At 37.1% G+C, this 21,113-nt stretch overlaps 1 protein-coding gene and 1 pseudogene across 2 annotated transcripts in view; one reads left to right on the forward strand and one right to left on the reverse strand.

The window, feature by feature from the left end:
• Positions 1 to 21,113, reverse strand: part of STK32A (serine/threonine kinase 32A) — a 90,018-nt gene that overhangs the window by 53,132 nt on the left and 15,773 nt on the right. The window contains exons 3-4 of one of the 2 annotated variants that reach the window (XM_036225224.1): positions 9,469 to 9,524; positions 8,206 to 8,357 (exon numbers count right to left, since the gene is read on the reverse strand). In XM_036225224.1, coding sequence (XP_036081117.1) covers positions 8,206 to 8,357; positions 9,469 to 9,524 — 208 coding nt within the window. The remainder of the gene's footprint in view (positions 1 to 8,205; positions 8,358 to 9,468; positions 9,525 to 21,113) is intronic. The other variant, XM_036225225.1, reaches the window with a different exon arrangement.
• LOC118606108 lies at positions 1,387 to 1,505 on the forward strand (annotated as a pseudogene).

Below are 21,113 nucleotides of genomic sequence, written 5' to 3' on the forward strand. Positions count from 1 at the left end.
ATAGAAGGTAGCTTTTCTCAATCTGATAAAGGGCATCCACAATAAAACCTGCAGTAAACATCACAGTTAATGGGGAAAGATTGAATGCTTTCCCTCTGAGATCAGAAACGAGGCAAGAACAGCCGTTCTTCTATTCAGTATAGTACTGGAGGTTCTAGCCAGTGTAATTAGCAATCAGTCAATCAATAAGCAGCCATATCGGAAGACATAAAAGTGCCTTTAATCACAGACGACATAGGAAGATGGACAAAAGAAGCGGGCACTTCTCAAAAGAGAATTCCAAATGTCTGATAAGCACATGAAAATTGTGCCCAAACTCTTAAGTCACTGGGAAATCCAAACTAAAACCACAATGAGAAACCATTACACATTTACTGGAACACCTATATGGAAAGAAACTGACAGTACCAAATGCTGAGCAATCTGAATTCTCGTATATTGTTGATGTGAGTATAAATTGGTACAATTTCTCTGGAAAACAATTCGCCAGCTAACCTAGATAAACCCTTGGATCCAGTGATTTAATTCCTAGGTTTATACTCCCAATATGTGTACTTTTGTTTACCATAAGATACAAAAATATTAATAGCAGCACTATTTATAAAAGTCTCAAACAAGTATCAACCTATATATACGTCAAGAGCAAAATGTTTAAGTAAATCAAGGGATAGTCGTACAATACAATATGGTAAAGAAATGACACACTATTGCTGCTTGTGACAGTGTGGATCAACCTCAAAATACAATACCACTTTGCACTCCTCGCCCCCAAATAAAATTACTCAATTCCTATTTTCTCATTAAGTCACTTCCTTTGGCCTTTTGTCCTACCTTTGGGATTAGCTCTTATCAAGGTCACAATATCTGTCTTCCCAAGTCAGTGGTCAGTTCTTTGTCTCCTTCTCCTTGACTTCTCTGCAGCACTTGAAATAGCTCGCACTTCTTCCTTCCAAAACCATTCTATATTCCAGGACACTATGCTCTTCTGATTTACCCCTAGCTCGTTGACTACCTTCCTGGATGCTCCTTCTTTGTCTAGTTTCCTGAGTCTTCCTCTGTCAGAACTATTAGAATGCTCTAGGTCTTTAGTCCTTGGCCCCTTTCTTCCATCTAATCTCTGTCCAGAGGTACTCCCTACAAGTCCTCAGTTGACAGCAGATACAAACCAGGGATTCCAATACTTGTGTTTTGTTGAACTTCTCCTTGGACTTTTCTGAACTCCAGACTCATCTCTTGTTCAGCAGCTCTATTTAAATTAAGATGCAGCTCAAAATCAACAAAGCTAACAGAGCTCTTGATTTTTCACAATGAATCTGCTCCTCGGATTTCCCACCTTAGTGAATGACACAATCATTCACAAATAATCTAGGAGGAATTATTTTACTCGTTGATGGCCATGACACCCTTAACAAGCCCAATCTCGTCTGATCTTGGAAGCTAAGCAGGGTTGGGCCTGGTTAGTACTTGGATGAGAGACCACCTAGGAAGGCCAGGTGCTGTAGGCTTAAAAAATAAGGGATTGTAAACTGACAAGGTCCTTGCAATCTGTGAGGTCAACCAAGGGTTGCCTCACCTAAAAATAATAATAATATAATATAATTATATATAAAATATAATTATAATTTTATATATTACTTATATATTAATATATATATAAGTAAAATGATTATTATTATTTTACTCTTTTTTCTAGCCAAGGGGCAGGCACATTTTCTAAGCAAGGCCATCTAGATTCCATCCCAAGACTTTGAAACCTGAGTGGGTACATAAGGTTAGAAAATTGATTGGAGCTGATTTCTCTCAGCTGAGATGTCCTCAAGAGCCTGTCCATAGTTTCTGCTACTTAGATTCCCAGAACCGCCTTTATCCCTCTTTCCTGAGACCTGCTTCTTCAGCTTGACTTCTGAGGCTGTAAACTGTCCCATATCTTTCCAATGAACTTCTTTTTAGCTTAAATTTTCTAAAGCTCCTTGTGTTGTTTGCAATAAAGATAGATATACATGTAGATATATATGCATGTGTGTATATGTATATCTATCTAGTAATATTGATGAGTAAGTGAATGAGTGAATGCCTGCATTATAAAGACTCAGTTTCCTATCATTGGTCCATTGAACAGTCAGTCACTCAACAACTATGTAATGGAACACTTACTATGTACAGGCACACAGTAATGCCATTCTCTGCCACAATCTTCTTCAGGGACTGCTTTCCCTTCTCCACCCATCAAGGCCATACCCAAGGACAACTTCTTCCTATGGCAACACTAGATAATTTAGGATCTCCTCTGTTTCACAAGATCCTTAATTTAATCACATCTCATCCTAAGATAACAAAGTTGGACACCAGTTAAAGAAGTTTTTAATCAGTAATATACTATTCTAATTAAGGAAAAGAGTCAAGTGTGAACTGAACTCAATTTTGATTTGTACAGAAGTGACTGGGTGTTTTAAAGGGAGAATGAGGGCACAGGGAGGGGGCTGAACAGGGACTCACAGAGTCATAGAAGTGAAAAATTACAAAAACTAGGAAGGGAGAGCTGGTCCACGTGAAACCCTCCTGGCTTGTTAACTAGCAGGTGAGAAAGTTAGGCTCCTCCCCTCCCACCACGGCTGGGAGACAGCGGCCTTACCTTCAGATGTTGACTAGAACAATCAGCAAATTCTTTGGGCAGCTAAAGTCATATTAGGAATGCCGCCGTGAGCTTTTAGAAACTATGTGTCGTTCAAGTCTTTTTAGACCAAGATTGAATCCTAGTGGAGAAGAAGGCTTGGAGGAGCCCGGCTAGAGTTTGGTCATGAGATAATTGTTGTCACTAGGTAGAGCCAATATAACAGCAAGAGTCCTTAAAAGATGGAAGGAGGCAGGAAGTCAGAGGCAGAGGGAGGTTTGAAAATGCTGTGCCGCTGGCTTTGAACATGGAGGAAGGCACCATGAGCCAAGGAATACAGGCAGCCTCGGGAAGGTTCAAAAAATAAGGAAATAGCTTCTCATTCAGAACCTTCAGAAGGAACACAGCCCTGCTGACAGCTTGATTTTAGCCCAGTGAGTGTAGTTTTACACTTCTGACCTCCAGAATTGTAAGATGATAAATTCACGGGGTTTTAGTTTTTTCATATTCTTTTAATGAAGTAAAATTCATTTATAGTAAAATAAAGATATTACTGAATTTTTACAAATATATATCCTCATAATTGATACCACAGTAAAGATAACAGAGTGTTTCAGCTAATCCCAAAATTTGTCACAATGGAACAATCTAGTTAATCTATACATCCCACAGTTCATCACTGTTCTGATTAGTTTTATCCCTTTCTGAACTTTCAGTGCAAATAACTAACTGCAAAGCAAAAGGAAAATAAAGTCTTGATTGTATTACAAAAATAGCTTTAATCTCAAATACTCTAATTTGTGCTGTTTTAAGCCACTAAGTTTGTGGTAATTTGTGACAGCAGCCATAGGAAAGTAATGCAGTTATTTGTGAGTGATAAAATATGTGTATTTACTATTTTCATGAGACTTTTCTGTATTTCTGTAATAAAAAATATGTATTTTATGTGCAAAATAATTATTTAAATTTTTAATAATTGAGAACAACATGAAAGATTTTCTAATGCCCAGGCCAGCTCAAGCACAGGTGAACTTGTTCATTTAAAAATCTTCTCCAGCTGTGGAGTCTGAGGGACTATTCCATTTCCAGGAGGGGCCTCACTGAGTTTTTTGTTTAAAATCGTTTATTAAGCACCTGCTGTGTTGAGCTGCTTTATAGACAAATTCTTATTCATAACAGGACTTTCTGCCATGGGTATTGCTGTTATTCCCAATTATGAATGAGGAAATCAAACAAAAGATTAATGACACTTGCTCAGTTCGCATGTGGAGCAGGGATTCAAACTTGGGTCCCTCTGACCTCAGGGTCTGCAGTGATCCTGGAGTGGGCAAGATTATATGAAGGGATGTTTGTGAGTGTGGCAGTAGTATGATGGGAAAAAGAGCAAAAAAAAAAAAAAAAAAAAAAAAAAAAAAACGGGAGCCAGAAGCCCAGTCCCACTTCTAATTCACTTTATCCAGTCAATCAACCATTCAACAAATTTTAGAGCAGTTACTGTGTGTTAGACACTGCTGTAGGAGCTGGGGAATGAGGCAGTGAACAAAACACAAACTACTTGCCTCATGGAGTTTGTAATCTTGTGTGGTGTGAAAGACAATAAACAAAATTAATTGTTTCCTTCCATATTTTGTAAGGGAGTCTCACAAGATGTCCATAGGGGATGGTATACTGTGGCAGGAAGAGTGGGGGCGTTTGATGTCAGGATTTTGATGTGAGTCCTGGCTTCGCCAATTCCTGTCTGTGTGACTCTGGGAAAATTACTCAACCTCTCTGAGCTTCCATTTCTTCAAGTGTAAATGGAAGTAATAATCCTTATCAACCTAAGTTGTTAGGACGAACATATGAGAAAACGTATATATAAAACCCAAAGGAATAGAGCACCATTGGCAGGGAAGCTATCGTTCTCGAGGCTGTGCCTCTGAGGCTATCCTGAGTTCTCACAGCCTCTGATTCCCTGAAGTAACACTGGCACTCCTGAGTCACAAGTAATGGAGGTTGCTTCCAGGGAACCCATTTATTCAGCTATGTTTAGCCATTTGACAAGACACCCTTTTCATATTCCCAGTACAAGCGGTTCTTTCTACTTAAAACAGACCATCTTGTCTTCTAATTTCCTCAAACCACACGTGGACCCTTTCTGTTCACAGGAACCACAGACATGGGTAAGAAGAGAGCTGGATTTCCTGGGTTTTGGGGAGAGCAGATCCTGAGGAGCTGTGTGTAGCTGCAGGCTTAATCTCAATTAACAAAAGCCACCTGGGAAACAGCTCTGCTGGGCACAACTGGGCCCATTTGTTTGCAGGCTGTAGGTTGCCAGAGCTTTGTTAGCCCTCAGGAGGGATTCGCAGGAAGATTTTATTTGCTTTTCCTGGATGCCAGCCCTGTCAGGCAGCCTTCACTTTGTAACCTGGCCTGTATCTGAGGACTGTGTTCCGAGTGGGACCAGGTCCATGGAGGCTGGGAAGGTTGCATTTTAATCAGAATGTTCTTTTACCCTTAACACTGCTGCCTCCCAGACTAGTGACCTTCCTTCCATGAAATCCCTCAAAACACACACACACACACACCCATCTTTATACTTAGTCCCTTCATGCATTCACAGTTGTTACATTCATGTGCCATTTGACTAATGTCAGCCTCTCATGGTTCATGAAAATGCCAGGCAGATCGGGGACTCTGTCCACTCCTGCTCACCACTGCATCCCCACGGCGTGGGTCTCTGTTACGATTAGGTTGCCAGATTTAGTAACTAAAAATACAAGATGCCCACTTAAATTAGAAATTTGAACAATAAATGATTTTCAGTTAAAGTATGTCCCATGTGATAGTTGGAATGTATACTAAAATTATTATTTGTCTGAAATTCAAATCTAACTGCATCCTGTATTTTATCTGGCAATTCTAATTATAACCTATTTGTGATGCTCGGTAAATGTATACATGAATGAAGAAGTGAATGAGGCTAATACATTATCAAAAATAGAAAATCAAATGCAGACATTTTACTGGAAAATATACACCAACATCTTAGGAGTGATTGCTTCAAGGTGATAGGATTATTGGAGAATTTGCATTTTTCTATGTGATACTGTTTTTCAGGTTGACTGCAATACATGGAATAGTTTCAAATATACATGTATGTATTTATACCTATATACATATACACTATCTTTTTAAAAACCTGCTTAGAAGAGAAACAATTTGTGTTTTCCCTCTGCCTGAAAACCAGAATTCTCTGCACACACCCACTGAAGTTAGGGGCATTTTGAGCATCCATGAGAAGATTATTTAAAGCAATAACAGAGGAATTCAAAAATATTGCTGCTTTTTTGTTTATACAGTACTTCTTAAGAGGTTTGGCTTCTGAAGTTTTGGGGATGTAAAGATAAGTCTGCTTAAATCAAAGACACGAAATCTTGATTAAATTGTATATAATATAGTGAGGAATCTTTGATTTTCTTCTTTGATTTGCACAATGAGGGTAAAAAACAAAACAAACTAAGCTCTTAATGAGAATGAATTGAAGACCCGGCCCCCTCCCTCATCACACACACAACTTCCCATGATGCTCTGGGGCCAAGCACCATTCACATTTGTCTTTTGGATGTTCACACTGGCCCATCAGTGGTGGGCGTGTTCAGAATGCTACCCCTTAATGTAGCAAGAAAGAAAAAACACTTCTATCTGTAAGATGCTTACTATATGCTGGGCACTGAGCATAGCTCTTTGTCTCATTTCTTTCATAAAACAACACAAGTTACACACATTAACCCTATCTTACAACAGTGTGACTTGAAAGTGATAATAATCACTGACAGTCATACCTCCAGAAGTGTAATAGTTGTGGAAAGAGTCACTTATATTTACCTCCAGAAGTATAATAGTTGTGGAAAGAGTCACTTATATTTACTGTGCTATATAGTTACAAAGGCAAAAAGCATTTATTAGAAGAAATTAATATGCATTCTGAAGATCTTTGTCTCAGGGTTTGAAAGACAAAAGGACTTTCTGCTGTACTTTTCAGAATGTGCCCCTCACAGTTTTCAGTTCTGAATATGGCACTAGAATCATGGGGAGGGGGCATCTCTTCTCTCTTGTCTATCAATATTAATGGTGCCCAGTGTTCTACTGTGAGATTCATATATCATGTTATCACCAAGTCAGCATGCATGGAGGACAGAATGTGGTCCGGAATGACACCATGTTACAAATAGCGAAGTCTGCAAACTTTGGCCAGCTTAAGGTCTCATAATACCTATGTTGTAGAAAAAAATAGGGCTAGCATAAAATTGACTTTGCCTACTCAACGATGAGAGACAGGCATGAAAGGGTAAAATGCTAAGTGTGTCCTTATGCAGGGTTCCCGGTCTTAAAAAAAGAAAATTAGTTGGTTGAACTTTTGAAGAAGGAAATGTGACTTTGAACAAAAAGAGGCTGTGAAGCACTTCGTCACTCTCAGGATGGAGAGAGAGGAAAAAGAAAAAAGGCAATTTGATGATTGCTAAGGAGGGGGAAGCAACTCTTTACATGGCTGCATTGTGAACAGGCCACTCTAAAATACTGATTAATGCACTGAGCCTGAGCCAAAATGAGACTCCGCCATGTCTGAGGAGTGCATAAACTGTAACAGACCTATTTCCAAGTCACACAGAACCATCTTCTTTTTAACTGTGGCACAGTGTGTGAGCAAATCATATATTAAGTGAACTGTGTTAATTAAAGATGGAGGAGACAGGTTTAATGCACTGATTCCTCCAGAGGAATGTCTCTAAATACACAGTGACATTTCAATTATTTTTCCATTAGTATTCTCTGAATAAAGGATTTTTTTTTTTTTTTTTTTTTTTTTTGCCTTTGCTCTTAAGTAAGCACTGCTTGGTATGCACATTTAAATAACAGTCATACTGAATTAGCTTTAAGAATGGGCTCTTAACATAATGGCTGCATTAAAACGCAGAGCAGAATGAGTGAACCGTAGAAAGACCTTCACATTCAAGAGCTGGAAGTAATAGATAATGTAAGCTTTTTTGCCATTTTTCTAAGCCTTGGATTGTGATAATGGCTTGGAGAGCAGGTCAGTAACTTAGCTCTGCCTCTGTTAACACCTATTTGGTGAGAAAGGCAGCACCTATCCTTTTCCAACTCACAAATTGTTGGCTGCTCCAGAAGCATGCTGCAAGACAACCAGTTTTATTGCCAGTAATTTTAGGGAGAAAGTGCTTTTTGTACACCCTTATGTCGGCCAGTGATACTAGTCTCTGCCCCACAGTTAATGAGGTAAAAGTATCTGAGCGAGAAGACATTCAAACTCATTCCTTCAGCCTATTTAATTACAATGCTTAAAAAAAAATTGACTTCAAGGAAAAGGGGGACCGTAACAACTGAACCAAGCAGTATTTATTGGTGATGATAAAACGACACTTCTATTATCAAAGAGAATAGAAGAAACCAAGGAGAATAGAAACCAAAAAGAAGAGAAGCCCTTGAATGAGGACTTTGCAAATGCACACCTAGAAATCAAGATGCGTTTATGTAGCAGTATCGAGAGTGAAGGTGGGACTGTCTCCATTCAGAAGTTCAGTAAAAATACTTACCACAAATTGACCAGGAAAGGATGCTCCAGCCCTTGCATGATCTGGAGTTCCTTGAAGACGTTTCTCACTTCATTGCGCTCGACACACTTCTGTTTGTTCATGTATTTCATCGCATACATCTTCTTGGTATCATTCTTCTGTACAATGCAGACCTAATTGTCCAAACCAGAGTGAGAAAGTGATTCATGGAGATGACGGATTATAACGATGAGAGAGACAGAACAAGATTCATTCTTTAGCATGGCCTGGGAGCTTTATCATTTGCAAATTCTTTGATGCTACAGTTGCTACTTAGATCTGATTTAAGAGTAAAAAACTTCATTTTCTTCTCTTGCACTAGGTCAATTTCTAAAATTCTGATTTCTCAAACAAGTGTGCCTGTTTTTGCTTTGGCGTTTTTTGTTTTGTTTTGTTTTTTTGTTTTGTTTTGTTTTTGGACAGTGTTTTAGAGACAATAACTGCCTCATTGTCAGGAATCTTCTTCACAGAATTAAATGATGTCCTTATTCTGCTTTGAGTGACTGAAATGAATGGGCGTGGCTAAACGGTTAAGCCGAATGATACCATACAAAGAGTTTCAGTTTACAACCAGTTGATATAACCAAAACCAACTTTCAGCACTGGGAAAACACTCAAAGCAATGTCCATATCTTTGAAATTCTTTTAGTGGTTCATGCAGCGCTTGATAAACTAGACAGCAGATCATTTTAAAATACAAGTTCAATATGAAATATTATTCTCTCTTATAGTATGTCTCCACCAAGAAAGTAATAATCAGCATTTGAATCTAGAAATTTTTTATAAAAAAGAATTAGACTGGATATGTATATTTCTAATGGGAGGTTTTTGAAAATGAAATCATGCTACAACTGGGAGAAAACCAGAAGTCAGGTGGCTTCTTTCTCACTTAAAAAGATTTAACTCTTATTTGACAGGGTAAGTATTACTGAAGGTACTGGTACAATTTGAAAATGATTCTGAAATCTTACTCTCTCCTCTGTAGTAGAGAGAAAGTCTTAAACTCTAGTGAGAGGAAATAGATTTGACTTTGAGATAATTCTAAGAACAGTGTATGATCATTAAAGAGCTGCTCATCACATGCTTTCCTCAAACCGTGGTGACAATTTTATAAAAATCCATTATAAAATCATCTCTGAATTAGCATTCCTTGTGGTCCCAGTAACTCGATAGTTTAAATATTCTGGAACTCTCTGTTCCCTGAACTACATAACCCTGCTAGTAGTTAATCATTTTGATTCTCACCTTCCCAAAACTGCCTTTCCCAATGGCTCGTAAAATTTCAAAGTGGTCAAAGTTAACTGTAAGAAAAACAGAAAGATGAACACTGTGAGTGATTATCAGTTGTTCTTCAGTAGCTAAAAAATAATAAATAAAGATTGGGCTAAACTGAAGTACCTTATTTAAAACAACATTCTAGACTACCTTAAAATGTCCACTCATATGTCCAGTAAATATTTCTTGAACATTTATTATATACTAATCACATTGCTTAGTATTATGGGATATGGTAATAATCAGTAGATATCTAATATCCTTCTTTATAGAGCCTGTAGTCTAATGAGGGCTCCACACAGAGAGAGACCTTTATGGATTAAGCGGTCACAAAATAAGTGAACAGTTAAAACTCTCTGCTAAATGTTAAGAAGGAGAGACATAATGGGACTCTAAGAGCATATTAACAGTGGATTTCACATAGCTGGCAAGATTTGGGGAGCATCTCTGAACACAAACAATTGCAGAAGAGAACTGGCCCTCTATGCATATGGTTCTATTAAGACCATAAGATCAGCATTTTAAACATCTTCTCTCTGCCTATCTTTCCCTACAACCACTCTTTTAAATCTAAGTGATTTTAATTTCCCCACGTAGGAAATTATTACACTAATAAATTTATAGAACGAGCCAATCTCTGAGGCACAAATATCTAAGAGATGAGCACGAATATGTGTATGGAGGTCCACTGAATGGTGCATTGAAGTTGAGATGATCTTTTGCATCTTTCGTTTTGAAACTTCTGCTCCTAAAAGTCAGAGGCAGTAGACGTTTAGCGTACGGGTGGCATGGATTCTTAGGTCAGTGCTCAAGAAATGCCTTGTGATGAGAAGAACAAAGTATAGATTTTCCCAGACAGATGGCGATCTTTAGTTTCTTGCCTTGATGATCCTTATTTTCTGGTTTTTGAAATGAGAATTTAGATTAACAAAATTTTAAAGAGGAATTGTAAGAGCTTATTCAGAAAATATTGTGAAACACTAGAAGGTATGATTCTTTAAAAGATGTATTTTTTCTCTTATTTCAAGACTGTTTAGATTAGTTCATCCTGAAAGAAAGAATGATGAGTAAAGGGACCTCCTAAGGTCTTTCCAAGCTTTCTGAGGATCGAAAAATGTTTATAATATGACTTAATCATCACTTCTAAACTCCCAAATCACTTTACTTCTAGCACAAAACTCATTTGATCATGTGGGACAGCATGTATATTACAAATAATGTTATTAGACTCAAAATAACAATGTGACTTGTGATAAATAGCAGACTGAGTCTACATTTTCTCATCTATAAAAATGAGCCTGACCCTTCTAGGTAAGAAGAGAATACTTTTTACCCAGAAAGTGCTAACAAAGCTGCTTGCTTATTTACACCATTCGCTAGACTATGTTATCTTCCAGAACTCATTGAGTTCTGAGTTTCTTTCATCCACTAGGTCAGACGCTCCATGAGGGCAGAGAGAGGTCATTTTGCTCATCCTGGCAACTCAGAAAATTCCTGGCTTGAGGTGGTTGAAGCAATAACTCTTTGTGCTTCCTATAGAGCCTAGCACGGCGATTTACACATGGTTGGTTTTCAGCAAATAAATCTAACTGAGCTGCGAGGGTACACAACCCTTAAACAATTACATCTTATAAATAGAAGCAATGTGAGCATTTGGCTCTTCTAAGGAAGTAGTTTTCAAACTGAGTTAAGAACCATCCATAAGTCATGAAATTTAGTGGTAATGAGAAGCATTAAAAATTTAAATGGAACAGATTTAAAAACATCAGAAACACCTCAAATGTAGTAAGAGTAGTAGCAACTCCGAAACTTTTGGTTTTATATATGTGTGTAGATAGATATGTACTGGATCATGATATAATTTTTTGGTATATTTCTTACTGTTGGGCTGTGGTCAAAATAACTTAAAAATCACTTCTGTAAGTTTTCAAACTGACATAACCAAAGCATTGATTTTTCTCACATTCATTACATGAGTCTAGCTATATCTACACTATGTAGCATGGAAGTGTTAAAACAAACACCGACTAGGATTTATTTGCAAATCTAAGATTTTATCTTGAGCCAACACAGTAATAACTCACTGAGATTTTTCTACTACCTGTCTAGCCCTAGAAGGTTATCATGGTATTTTGACTCTCTTGACATACATCAGGCACCCAGAAAGCATGAAGTTCCATTATGATATAAATCCATTTCATGAACAATGTCTCTTTATAAGCCATTTTATGCTTTGATAAAAATGATAAAAGATTAGATGCAAGGTTGCTGATCAATTTCTACTAGAAGAACTGCCTTAATTAATGTCAGGTCAGATCTCAGGAAGTGACAGGCCTAAAGCTTTAAAGATAATGCATCTTACCGATGCCTTTATTTCTAGTCAATTAAAGAGCAGACCCCAGTTCAACACCATACAGCCTAAAGTCACTTTTTTGTATAATAATACAACTCATAGAAAGCCAATGACAGATCAAAAGTGACTGGAAGCAAAACCCTTATTCTATCCTTACAGTCTCCTCTTAAATGTCTAACTACAGCACCGCTAGTTAGAAGGAAGGCTGATTGAAAATGCAACCACACCTCATAAATTCAGACATACTGGGAGAAATCAAGTCAAAATCGTGGATTATCTTGTCAGCAGAAATCCAAATGTATTATAGGCATAAAGGATTTGCCTCAGGTGAATGTGGAATAGCATACAAACTGTGTACTTAAACTTTTGATCAACAGGTACCGTATTAGCCACCAAATTACGTATGGTCCACAGACCAAAGGGGCCTACAGCCTGTTTTTGTACCACCTAGGAGCTAAGATGGGCTTTACATATGTAAAGGATAGTACAAAACAATAATCAAGAATATGCAACCAAGACCATATAAAAGCCAAAATATTTACCAGCTGGCCCTTTACAGAAAACTTTGCCAGCCCCTGGGACTGAGGCAGGCACTGGAGATAGACTGCCTGGGTTCAAATCCCAGCTCCTACAATTAACAGAAATATAATCTAGGCAATTGACTTCCGTTTTCTATTCCTTCATCTAGAAAATGGGGATGAAAATAATATATACCTTATAGGGTTTATAGGAAGAGGAAACGAGTTAACATATGTAAAGTACTTAGACTAGAACGGAAACTAACTACTTTTACTAGTATTACTACTATTGCACGGGGAGGAGCCACCTTAAGCTGCTATCCATAGCACATGGATATTATCAGGCAACGCGGAGGTAAACAGGAGGCCTCAGTGTCTTTTCAACAAGTTTGGGATTTCGTAGTCTATGGTGTGTTGTTTTTTGTAGTGTTTTCTTTAGTCTCTAAAGCAGTAGTAACCTGTTGTGTTCACTTCTTGTGTCTTGTCCTCACATCAGGTTCTAAAACTTTTCTCCTGGTTCAGGCAGAGAGGCTCTGAAGGACATAAAGGACCTCCAGAGACACTGTAGGACACTGGGTCTTGGTGGGGCCTGGAAGGTAGCAGTTTAGTGTGGAGAGAGGAAGTGCTTGGTTCTCATATACAAGGTTTGTGGCATACGGAAGAACAATCAGGCAGAAAAGGCGCAACCTTTGATACTTCTCTTGTTTGCTTCAGCTTCTTGCTTTCACACTGGTCTTCTAACTCCTTCTTGGCAACCATCATGTCAGTACAGTATCCTTAAGGTTGCCTGGAGGCATATCAGGGTAAGAGATGAAATTAAATGGGTTTCGATGTTATATTACCTGGAATAGTTTTGAAACTAGATATCTGAAAAGGATTTATTTTAGAGTTTTTTTTTTTCCCTCTTTTGGAGGGTAGGGGTGCGGGAGAGCAGGTACACATTCTCCACTAATCAACCAGACACAGAAATGCTATATGCATGAGGGATCCATCTATGTATGGGTTGGCACACCTTTCATTTTTATGTCTCATTTTATCCTTACAACAGCCTTATGATCTATATAGATGGGATGCTTCAGCTTATAGCGGTTAAATAACTTGTCATGGTTATAAATTAATATAGCGACTAGTTTATAATTAGGTTAAGTTCTAAAGATGTTAAGTCAAAACTAGACATGAAAATCCTCTACAAAGGTACCCCTTTGAAAACCCAGAGTCTTTCAAAAAAGACCTAATATGGCTCATGAATTTTATTTAGAAGCTATCATATAAAAAAATGTTTAAATATTAAATCACAGTTCATTGGCAGGCGCAAATTTATCAGAGGAATGTGGAAAGTAAGACTAACTGAGGGGACAATTGATTGACTGTTGTCGCAAAGCCACACCCAATGCCTGAGTGTAAAAGTAGGCAGAATCAACCCACCTGAGTTTGCTCAGTTGCATTCATGTAAATTCAATATACGCCTTTCTAATTCTGGACCCAGGCTTTTAACCACTCTTTTTATACTCTTTATTATGTATCTACCCATCCCAGAGGTAGAATCGGGGGAAGCAAGGTCAGATATCTTCACCTCTCTGTTAAGAATCATGAGTCAAGTCAAGTTTTTTGAGTCTTTCTAACAGAAACATGCCAATCATGGAATCCCATGCCGATGTTTTTATTTTCTTTGTTTAACTTCTCATATCACTTTCCATTTCAACATTCTGTGCAGTTAACAGTGTCGGAGGAAAGAAAAATGGAAAGCCTTTTTAGAGTTTTTAATAACACTCTGATAGTAGGGATCTGAGAGAAGAGCATCTAGAAAGTATAGCAGAAAATCTATTTTTTTTCTGTTTTTGAGGGGAAACATTTGGAAAATATGTTATTTTTTTCCTTAAATTTTTTTCCCAGTCTTAGAAGTACCAAATCATGAACATATGTGAGAATATTGAGAACTGCACCCCTGATGTTTATTTTATTTAAATCTTTCTATTGATGAGGAAATAAGGATATCAGCTGTGTGACCTTAGATAAGTTACTCAATTTTCCCAAATCACAATGCCCCCACCTGTAAAGTGAGGTTAATTAAACCTCATTCACCAGTGATTTTGAAGATGGGATGCTATAAACCAGAAATATGATATCTGGCCCACTGACAACTAAAAATTACAAATGATTTTTTTTAAAAGCACAATTATGCAATGAAAGTTAAGTCTTTCCATTCCAAAAATTAAACTCCATTCTCAGAAGATAACCACTATTAACAAATTCTTGTGTACAGGTAAGTAGAGAAAAGCTCTTTAACGATACACAAGAATTTAACAGTGGTTGACCAATTTATTAAATTGGTTAAAGAATTTGTTAGCAATGGCATTATACTATCATTCCTATTGGAACGTAGGTTAAAACCCTTTCTAAATAATGATACTATCTCTGTCCATTCATACCATCACACACAGATCTAATTATTTTAAAGCTCATTTTTATTTCATTGTGTAAATGTACCATAAAATAATTAGCCTATTGAGGGACTTACAAAGATGACTAAGTTATCTGCTATTACCTAAAATACTACTGCAAACATTCTTGATCAGCTTTTGTCCACATTTGTAGGCAAACTTTATAAAAGAACTGCTAGGACAAAAAATATGTGAATTTTCCAGTGATGTTGCATTAAATCTCCTTCCTACCAATAACGCATAAGAAAGACTTTTGTCCGCTGTTTTGCCAACACTGTTAAATCAACCATCCTTGATCAGACAAGTAAAAAAATTTTGAGTTATTGCTTCACTTTACGTTTCTTTGAGTGAAGCCTCATTTTTGTATATGTATTTTTTCAGAGAACTGCCCATTCATATATTTTCCTGTTTTCATTGAGTTATTGGTCTTTTTGATTTGCTGCAAGCACATTAAAATGTTCAATAAATTAACTCTAGCATATCAAGAATATTTTTCTAGACATTTGGCATTTGAATTTAAAGCATTTCTAATAATGTAAAAAACGTGTTTTAAATTTATATTTGATACAGTCAAATGTATCAATATTTTCCTTTTTGTCTCTCTGGGTTATATCTTTCTTAGAAAGGTATTTTTTTTAAAAAAAAATTTGGTTGTTAAAAGTGTGTAATTATATTTTAAATCAATATCTTTTGACATGCATTATTGTTGTTACTGTTGCTTTAAATTTTGCAATCTTTTTCTAAAATACAACCTTAGAATAAATTATATCATGTCTACTCCAGATACATAAAATAAGCTTCCAAAAAGTCCTTCTGCAAAGTTAAAACAATTGATAATTTCTTTGTATACAGTTATGCCAATGTGATTGTTAAAAAGTAGATGTTTTTAAAGTGCATTGGGAGAACATCCTCTTAAAACAGACCCTCTGTAACTTGCTTATACTGATATTTATATAGTAAATGCTTTGGTTGCACAGCACAGTGTGATATTATGTTATTTGGTCCTGATCAAGAGCAAATTAAACCAGTGCAGTTTGATTAAGTTCAAGAGTACCAGAACAAGATCAATTCCTCAAGAGAAAAAAACTACCCTTGAACAATATGGGGGTTATGGCTGCCGACCTTCTGCATAGCTGAAAATCTGTGTATAACTTTTGACTCCCCAAACGCTTTACTAATAGCCTACTTTTACGGGAAGCCTTACCAATAACATAGTCAATTAACACTTACTTGTATGTATATGTATCATATACTGCATTCTTACAGACATTGCTCACCGAACTCAGTCTACGTCCGCTGTGTTCATTTACTACTGATTCCTTACGCAGTAATAGCCAGGCATTGTGCTAGGTGCTGGGGAGAAAGAAAGCCATGGTTGCCCGCCTTTATGGTACTTACAGTCTAGTAGGACAACAGACTAACAATAGCTAATATGTAACATTTATGTAAGGAGTATCAGACATTATTCGAAACACGTTACATATATTTTCTCAATTTTCCATCAATCCTAAGATTTTCGATGAGCAAACTGTTGCCCATAGTAATTAAGTAATTTTCCCAAGGCCACATTGCAGGCAAGAGGCAGTGTGGTAGAGTGTCATTCAAGTGGACTCTGGAGCTGCGCTCAAACACTGTTCTCTACCGTGGCCCATTAAACACAAATAAGTGTGCCCAAGAAAGCAGAACAAGCAGCTCGGAGCCAGGCGAAGACGTGGCTGACAGCGGAATTCACATTTCTGCTTTTCCTCTCCTTATGCAGAACCTTTCTTTTTCATGGACCCCGTCTCATACAACTGGTCCCACCAGCCATGTGCAGTCACTGGTATCTGTCACTCATCATGTACCCTGCGCCTAGCCAGAAGCCTTAGTCTGGGAATAAGACTGTGTTCCGAGCCATTTTAATCTACATTCTCATGTAGGAGTCTCTGATCTGGAAATGCATGTTTCCTTCTCTCGCACAAAGAACGTGAGAACAGAACTGACTGAATGTAAAAGAGCCGATCAGTAGATCCAAGGGAATAAAGCTGACACATGGAACAAAGGAGAATCACCATATAAAGGGAGAATCCTGATGGCATTAAGTGTGTAGCTCTATGTCCATATAGGTTTTATTTTGATTACTCTGCAGGCATCTCCAATATCCTTCCAATAATTCAATTTTTAATTTTTATTTTTTAAGCAGAATTGACTTAAGTTCCAACTAATACAAGCACTGCTGCTGTAGGGAGAATAACAGAGGTCATGGGAAAGTGTAGCAGAAACAGCCAAGTTGGTCCATGGGAATGCAGCAGGGCATCCTAGAGGCAGTGATTAAACCAGAAAAAAAGTGCTGCCAAGGACTTGCTCTTTCTAGTCTTTCCCATAGATAGTCTTCCTTTTTATCCCTGAATTGACCTGGACTATCAGAATGATAACTCCCAGGAAAGGAGAAGAAACATATACATAAATAACTACAATCTAAAGTAATATGTATGTATGGAGAACCACCTGAGGGGTCCCACAGTGATTCCCAAATGCGCCCATCAAAAATCACACAAAACACCTTCTACAAAACACTGCATATTCACGAGCTTCATCTGAATCAGACTCTGGTGGCTAGACCTGGGAATCTGTATTTTAATCTCCCTGCAAGATTTTGACTAAACCAGCCTAGAACCAGTCTGCAGGTCTGTCTTTAGGAATCACTGCTCTAGACAATAAAAGCCACAGGGTTTCTAAAGTAGGTAAAATCTCTTCCTTCTGTAGAAGATAAAAGATCATTAGTGAGGGGGAGCATTTCAGCTGGGCCTTGCAGAATGAGTAGGAGTTCAACAGATGACTGAGCAGAGGAGAACAGGGAGGATGTACTAAGTGAGCGACTGCAACCCTGGTGTGAAGAGGATCTCAGCAGATAACGTTATTAAACCAGTGATCTTGAGTCTCCCCTTCTACCCATGCCCCCATCCCCATGAATTTGAAGCAAATTGATAACAGAGTCTGTAAATTACAGTGCAGGCCTCTGTTGCCTGCACTGTGCCACATCTTAGGTCATAGCTGATAATTACATTCGCTGTCTATTAAGTACATACGTGTGTAGGCACTGTCCAGGCACTTTAGAGACATTATCTTCTTTAATCCTCACCCAAAGACTATGAAGTAGTAATATGACTGCTACTTTTTTCAAAAAAAAAAAATCTAGGGATGGAGCTTGGACTTGGATTGTGTGGCTCCAAGTTTCTTAATAATGCTACAGAGGAGTTCTAAAAGTTTCATGATACAATATAGTGGTTATGAGCATAAAACTTGGGTTTGGGTTTTGGCTGTACTACTTACGAGCTATAAACTTTAAGTATTTAACCTTTCTGAGTTTCATTTTCTTCCTCAAAAATTTCGATCATGTATAGTATCCCTTCTAAAGTTATTATGAGGACTGGGTGAAATAAGCCATATCAAAGGTGCTTATCAAGTATTTTTGGCACGGAGTAAGAACTCAATAAATCTAGCATTATTATTGCAGATTTTTGTTATTGATCAGAGATGAGTCGCCTTAGTATCAGCCCAGAATATCACTTCTCTTGCCAAAACATTAGGGAAAATGATGCCAGGACTTTACACAGAACAAATTGCCAAGAATATAACTTCCATGGAGGCAGACACTGGGCCCGTCCTGCTTATCACTCTGTCTACACTCCCTGGAGCCATGGAGACACATGGTAAACACTTGTTATATGGAGGAAGGAGGCAAAGTTTTACAGAATATGAATGGCTATGGAGGAAAAATTTTGAAGATATTTTATGTCGATTTCCTGGAATATCACCATTTACAATACATACCTCCTAATAAATGTCTTACAACAGCTTTTTATCGAAAGGGTTCTTCACGGGCTAGGCAATAAAGAAAGTCTCCATTTGATTGTTGTTTTAATATTATAACTTCGGATTTCTCCGAAGACAATGGATTTACATCTTAAATACCTCAAGGACTGACTGACTCATTTTCTGAGCTGAGAAGCATCCAGAGCTGCCATTCTCATGCCCTATCAACTTCACAATCACCAGATACTCCTAGGTAAAGACATGGATGAAAACCCCTAGGAACAGCAGGCTAATTCACAGCAGAAGTCAGGGAGTATTTGGTATGTCATCACTGCATCTTTGAACAGAAGTTAATGTATGAAACTAGCAACAGAAACGTACCAACTAAATTACAGTCTACCATATAACTCATCAGAGGAAGATGGAATCAGTGGCTCTTCTAGGTCCTGTCACTTTGCCCATTTTTAGGAATGGACCTTGAATGATTTGCCAAGAAAAGGAGAAAAATGACAGAAAAAATTGCAGCTTTCATTAAAAATATAGTTCTGGTAGACTTTATAGTTTTCCATTAATTAAATGAATGTTTGGTCATGCTACATTCCCAAATGGAAGCTGTTAGAAAGGAAGGTTCACTTTTATCCTTTAAGACAATCATAGTAAGATGGGAAAGAAGCTAAAATCACTTCTCTAGAAGCAACAGCTTTGCTAGTAAGTCAAATAAACAAATATTCATTGAGTATCTGTGTACCCAGGACTTCGCTTGACACTGACGGAAAAATAAAAGGAGCTTGGGACTAAGTCACCCCAGGAAACAGTGTGACCTGTTCAGTAATATTTGAAGAACATGAAATGCGGATAATCAAATGTATTTTGTCCATTTAAATTTTATTTTGTTACAGTGTATGTACCTTCAGAATCCAGTTTTTCACCTTTCTGGAATTAGATGAGTATAAATAAATAAGTATACAGGCAAATAATTAGAGAAACCAATAAAAGCAATCAAGTTTTAACATTTGATGTAGAAAGAGGCTCTACAGACCTTTGGAGAATGGAAAGAATATTGTGGCATAAATATTTTGCTTCTTGAAGATTGAATACTTCGATGAAAAATAAAAAATTATGTGGGTCAAACAGAATTGCATTGGAATCCTAGCTCCACCATTTACAAGATAAATGAAATTAGGAAATTTGCCTGACCTTTCTGAGCTTCAATTTCTTGTTCACAGTGAAGATTATTTGCTATATAAAACTAATATGCTTTGGGTATGAAAAATATCGAAAAGTAGAAAGAAAAACAAAATCATCTAAAGATAACCATATTAATATTTTGATTCATTCTATCTTTTTAATGTTCTTATTTTTTTATCAAAGTTACATATATATATAAATATATGTTTATATACAGTTTAGAGTCAAATAGTTCTAATAGTTTTATCATAAAACACTGATATTAGTCCCATGATCCATTTTTTCTCACTTTCCAATCTTTCCTAGTGAAGAAACTAACATTTTTACCTCTTTTAGCTAATATATTTCGTAGGTTTTGCCATATCTTCTAAATAGTATAATTTTGTTGTTTCTTTTCCATTTTAGGCATTACTTATTGAATTTCCAAGATGGCAGACAGGGATTTGGCTCACTCTCCTGATCTTTTAGTCTTACCCTAACATGCTCCCATCTTTCCAAAATAGCTATATTTGATATAATTTCAATTAAATCGGTATTCAACATTTGTTATTATGAGTATGGAAGTTGTATGTGCACCTGAGTAGTAAGCCAGGATTAGTTTTCTTGCATAATGTTTCAGTTTCTGACTGGTTGATAACTCTTGTTTATATGTGAGTTATTTTTCTATATCATTTTTCCTCATTCAATCTCATAGTCTTCTCTAGTTGTCTAAATTTCTTTTCAACATGTCCAAGTGCATCAGTCACATTGTCATCTCTGAAAATGTCTCTACCAGAGCATCTGCACTGTTTATCTTTCTTGCTTTATAGCTGTCATCCTGGGGCTCCCCTTAACCATCATTGTGGGAATTTTAATTACTCCTCTTTAATGATGGATTCCCTGCTTATTGCATGCACCATCTCCCTCTTCTTGTTTTACTTCCTCGTTTGTCTGGACTACATCCTACAACGGCTTTGTAAGAAAGATTTCACAGGAGGTAAATTTTTGAAGCCTTGAATGTATAAAAAATGTTTTCTTTATTTTTTTTTTTTATCTCACTCAATTAAGAGTTTGGCAGGGTGGAAATTATTTTCCTTCATAATTTAGAGTCATTGCTCTCCTTAATTTCTAGCTTTTGCATTGCTGTTAAGAAGTCTAAAGCTATTTGGGTGCTAGACCCTTTGATGTAATGGTTTTCTTCTCTGGAAACTTGCAGAATTGTATATTTGTATTGAACATTTTGAAATGTCATAATGATATATGCTTATTTTATTCATTGTGCTGGGTACTGTAGAGGCTCATTCAATTTGGAAACTTATGTCCTTAAATTCTGGGCTTTTT

The sequence above is a fragment of the Rousettus aegyptiacus genome, unplaced genomic scaffold (genome assembly GCF_014176215.1).
Source record: "Rousettus aegyptiacus isolate mRouAeg1 unplaced genomic scaffold, mRouAeg1.p scaffold_m13_p_7, whole genome shotgun sequence".
Taxonomy (NCBI): domain Eukaryota; kingdom Metazoa; phylum Chordata; class Mammalia; order Chiroptera; family Pteropodidae; genus Rousettus; species Rousettus aegyptiacus.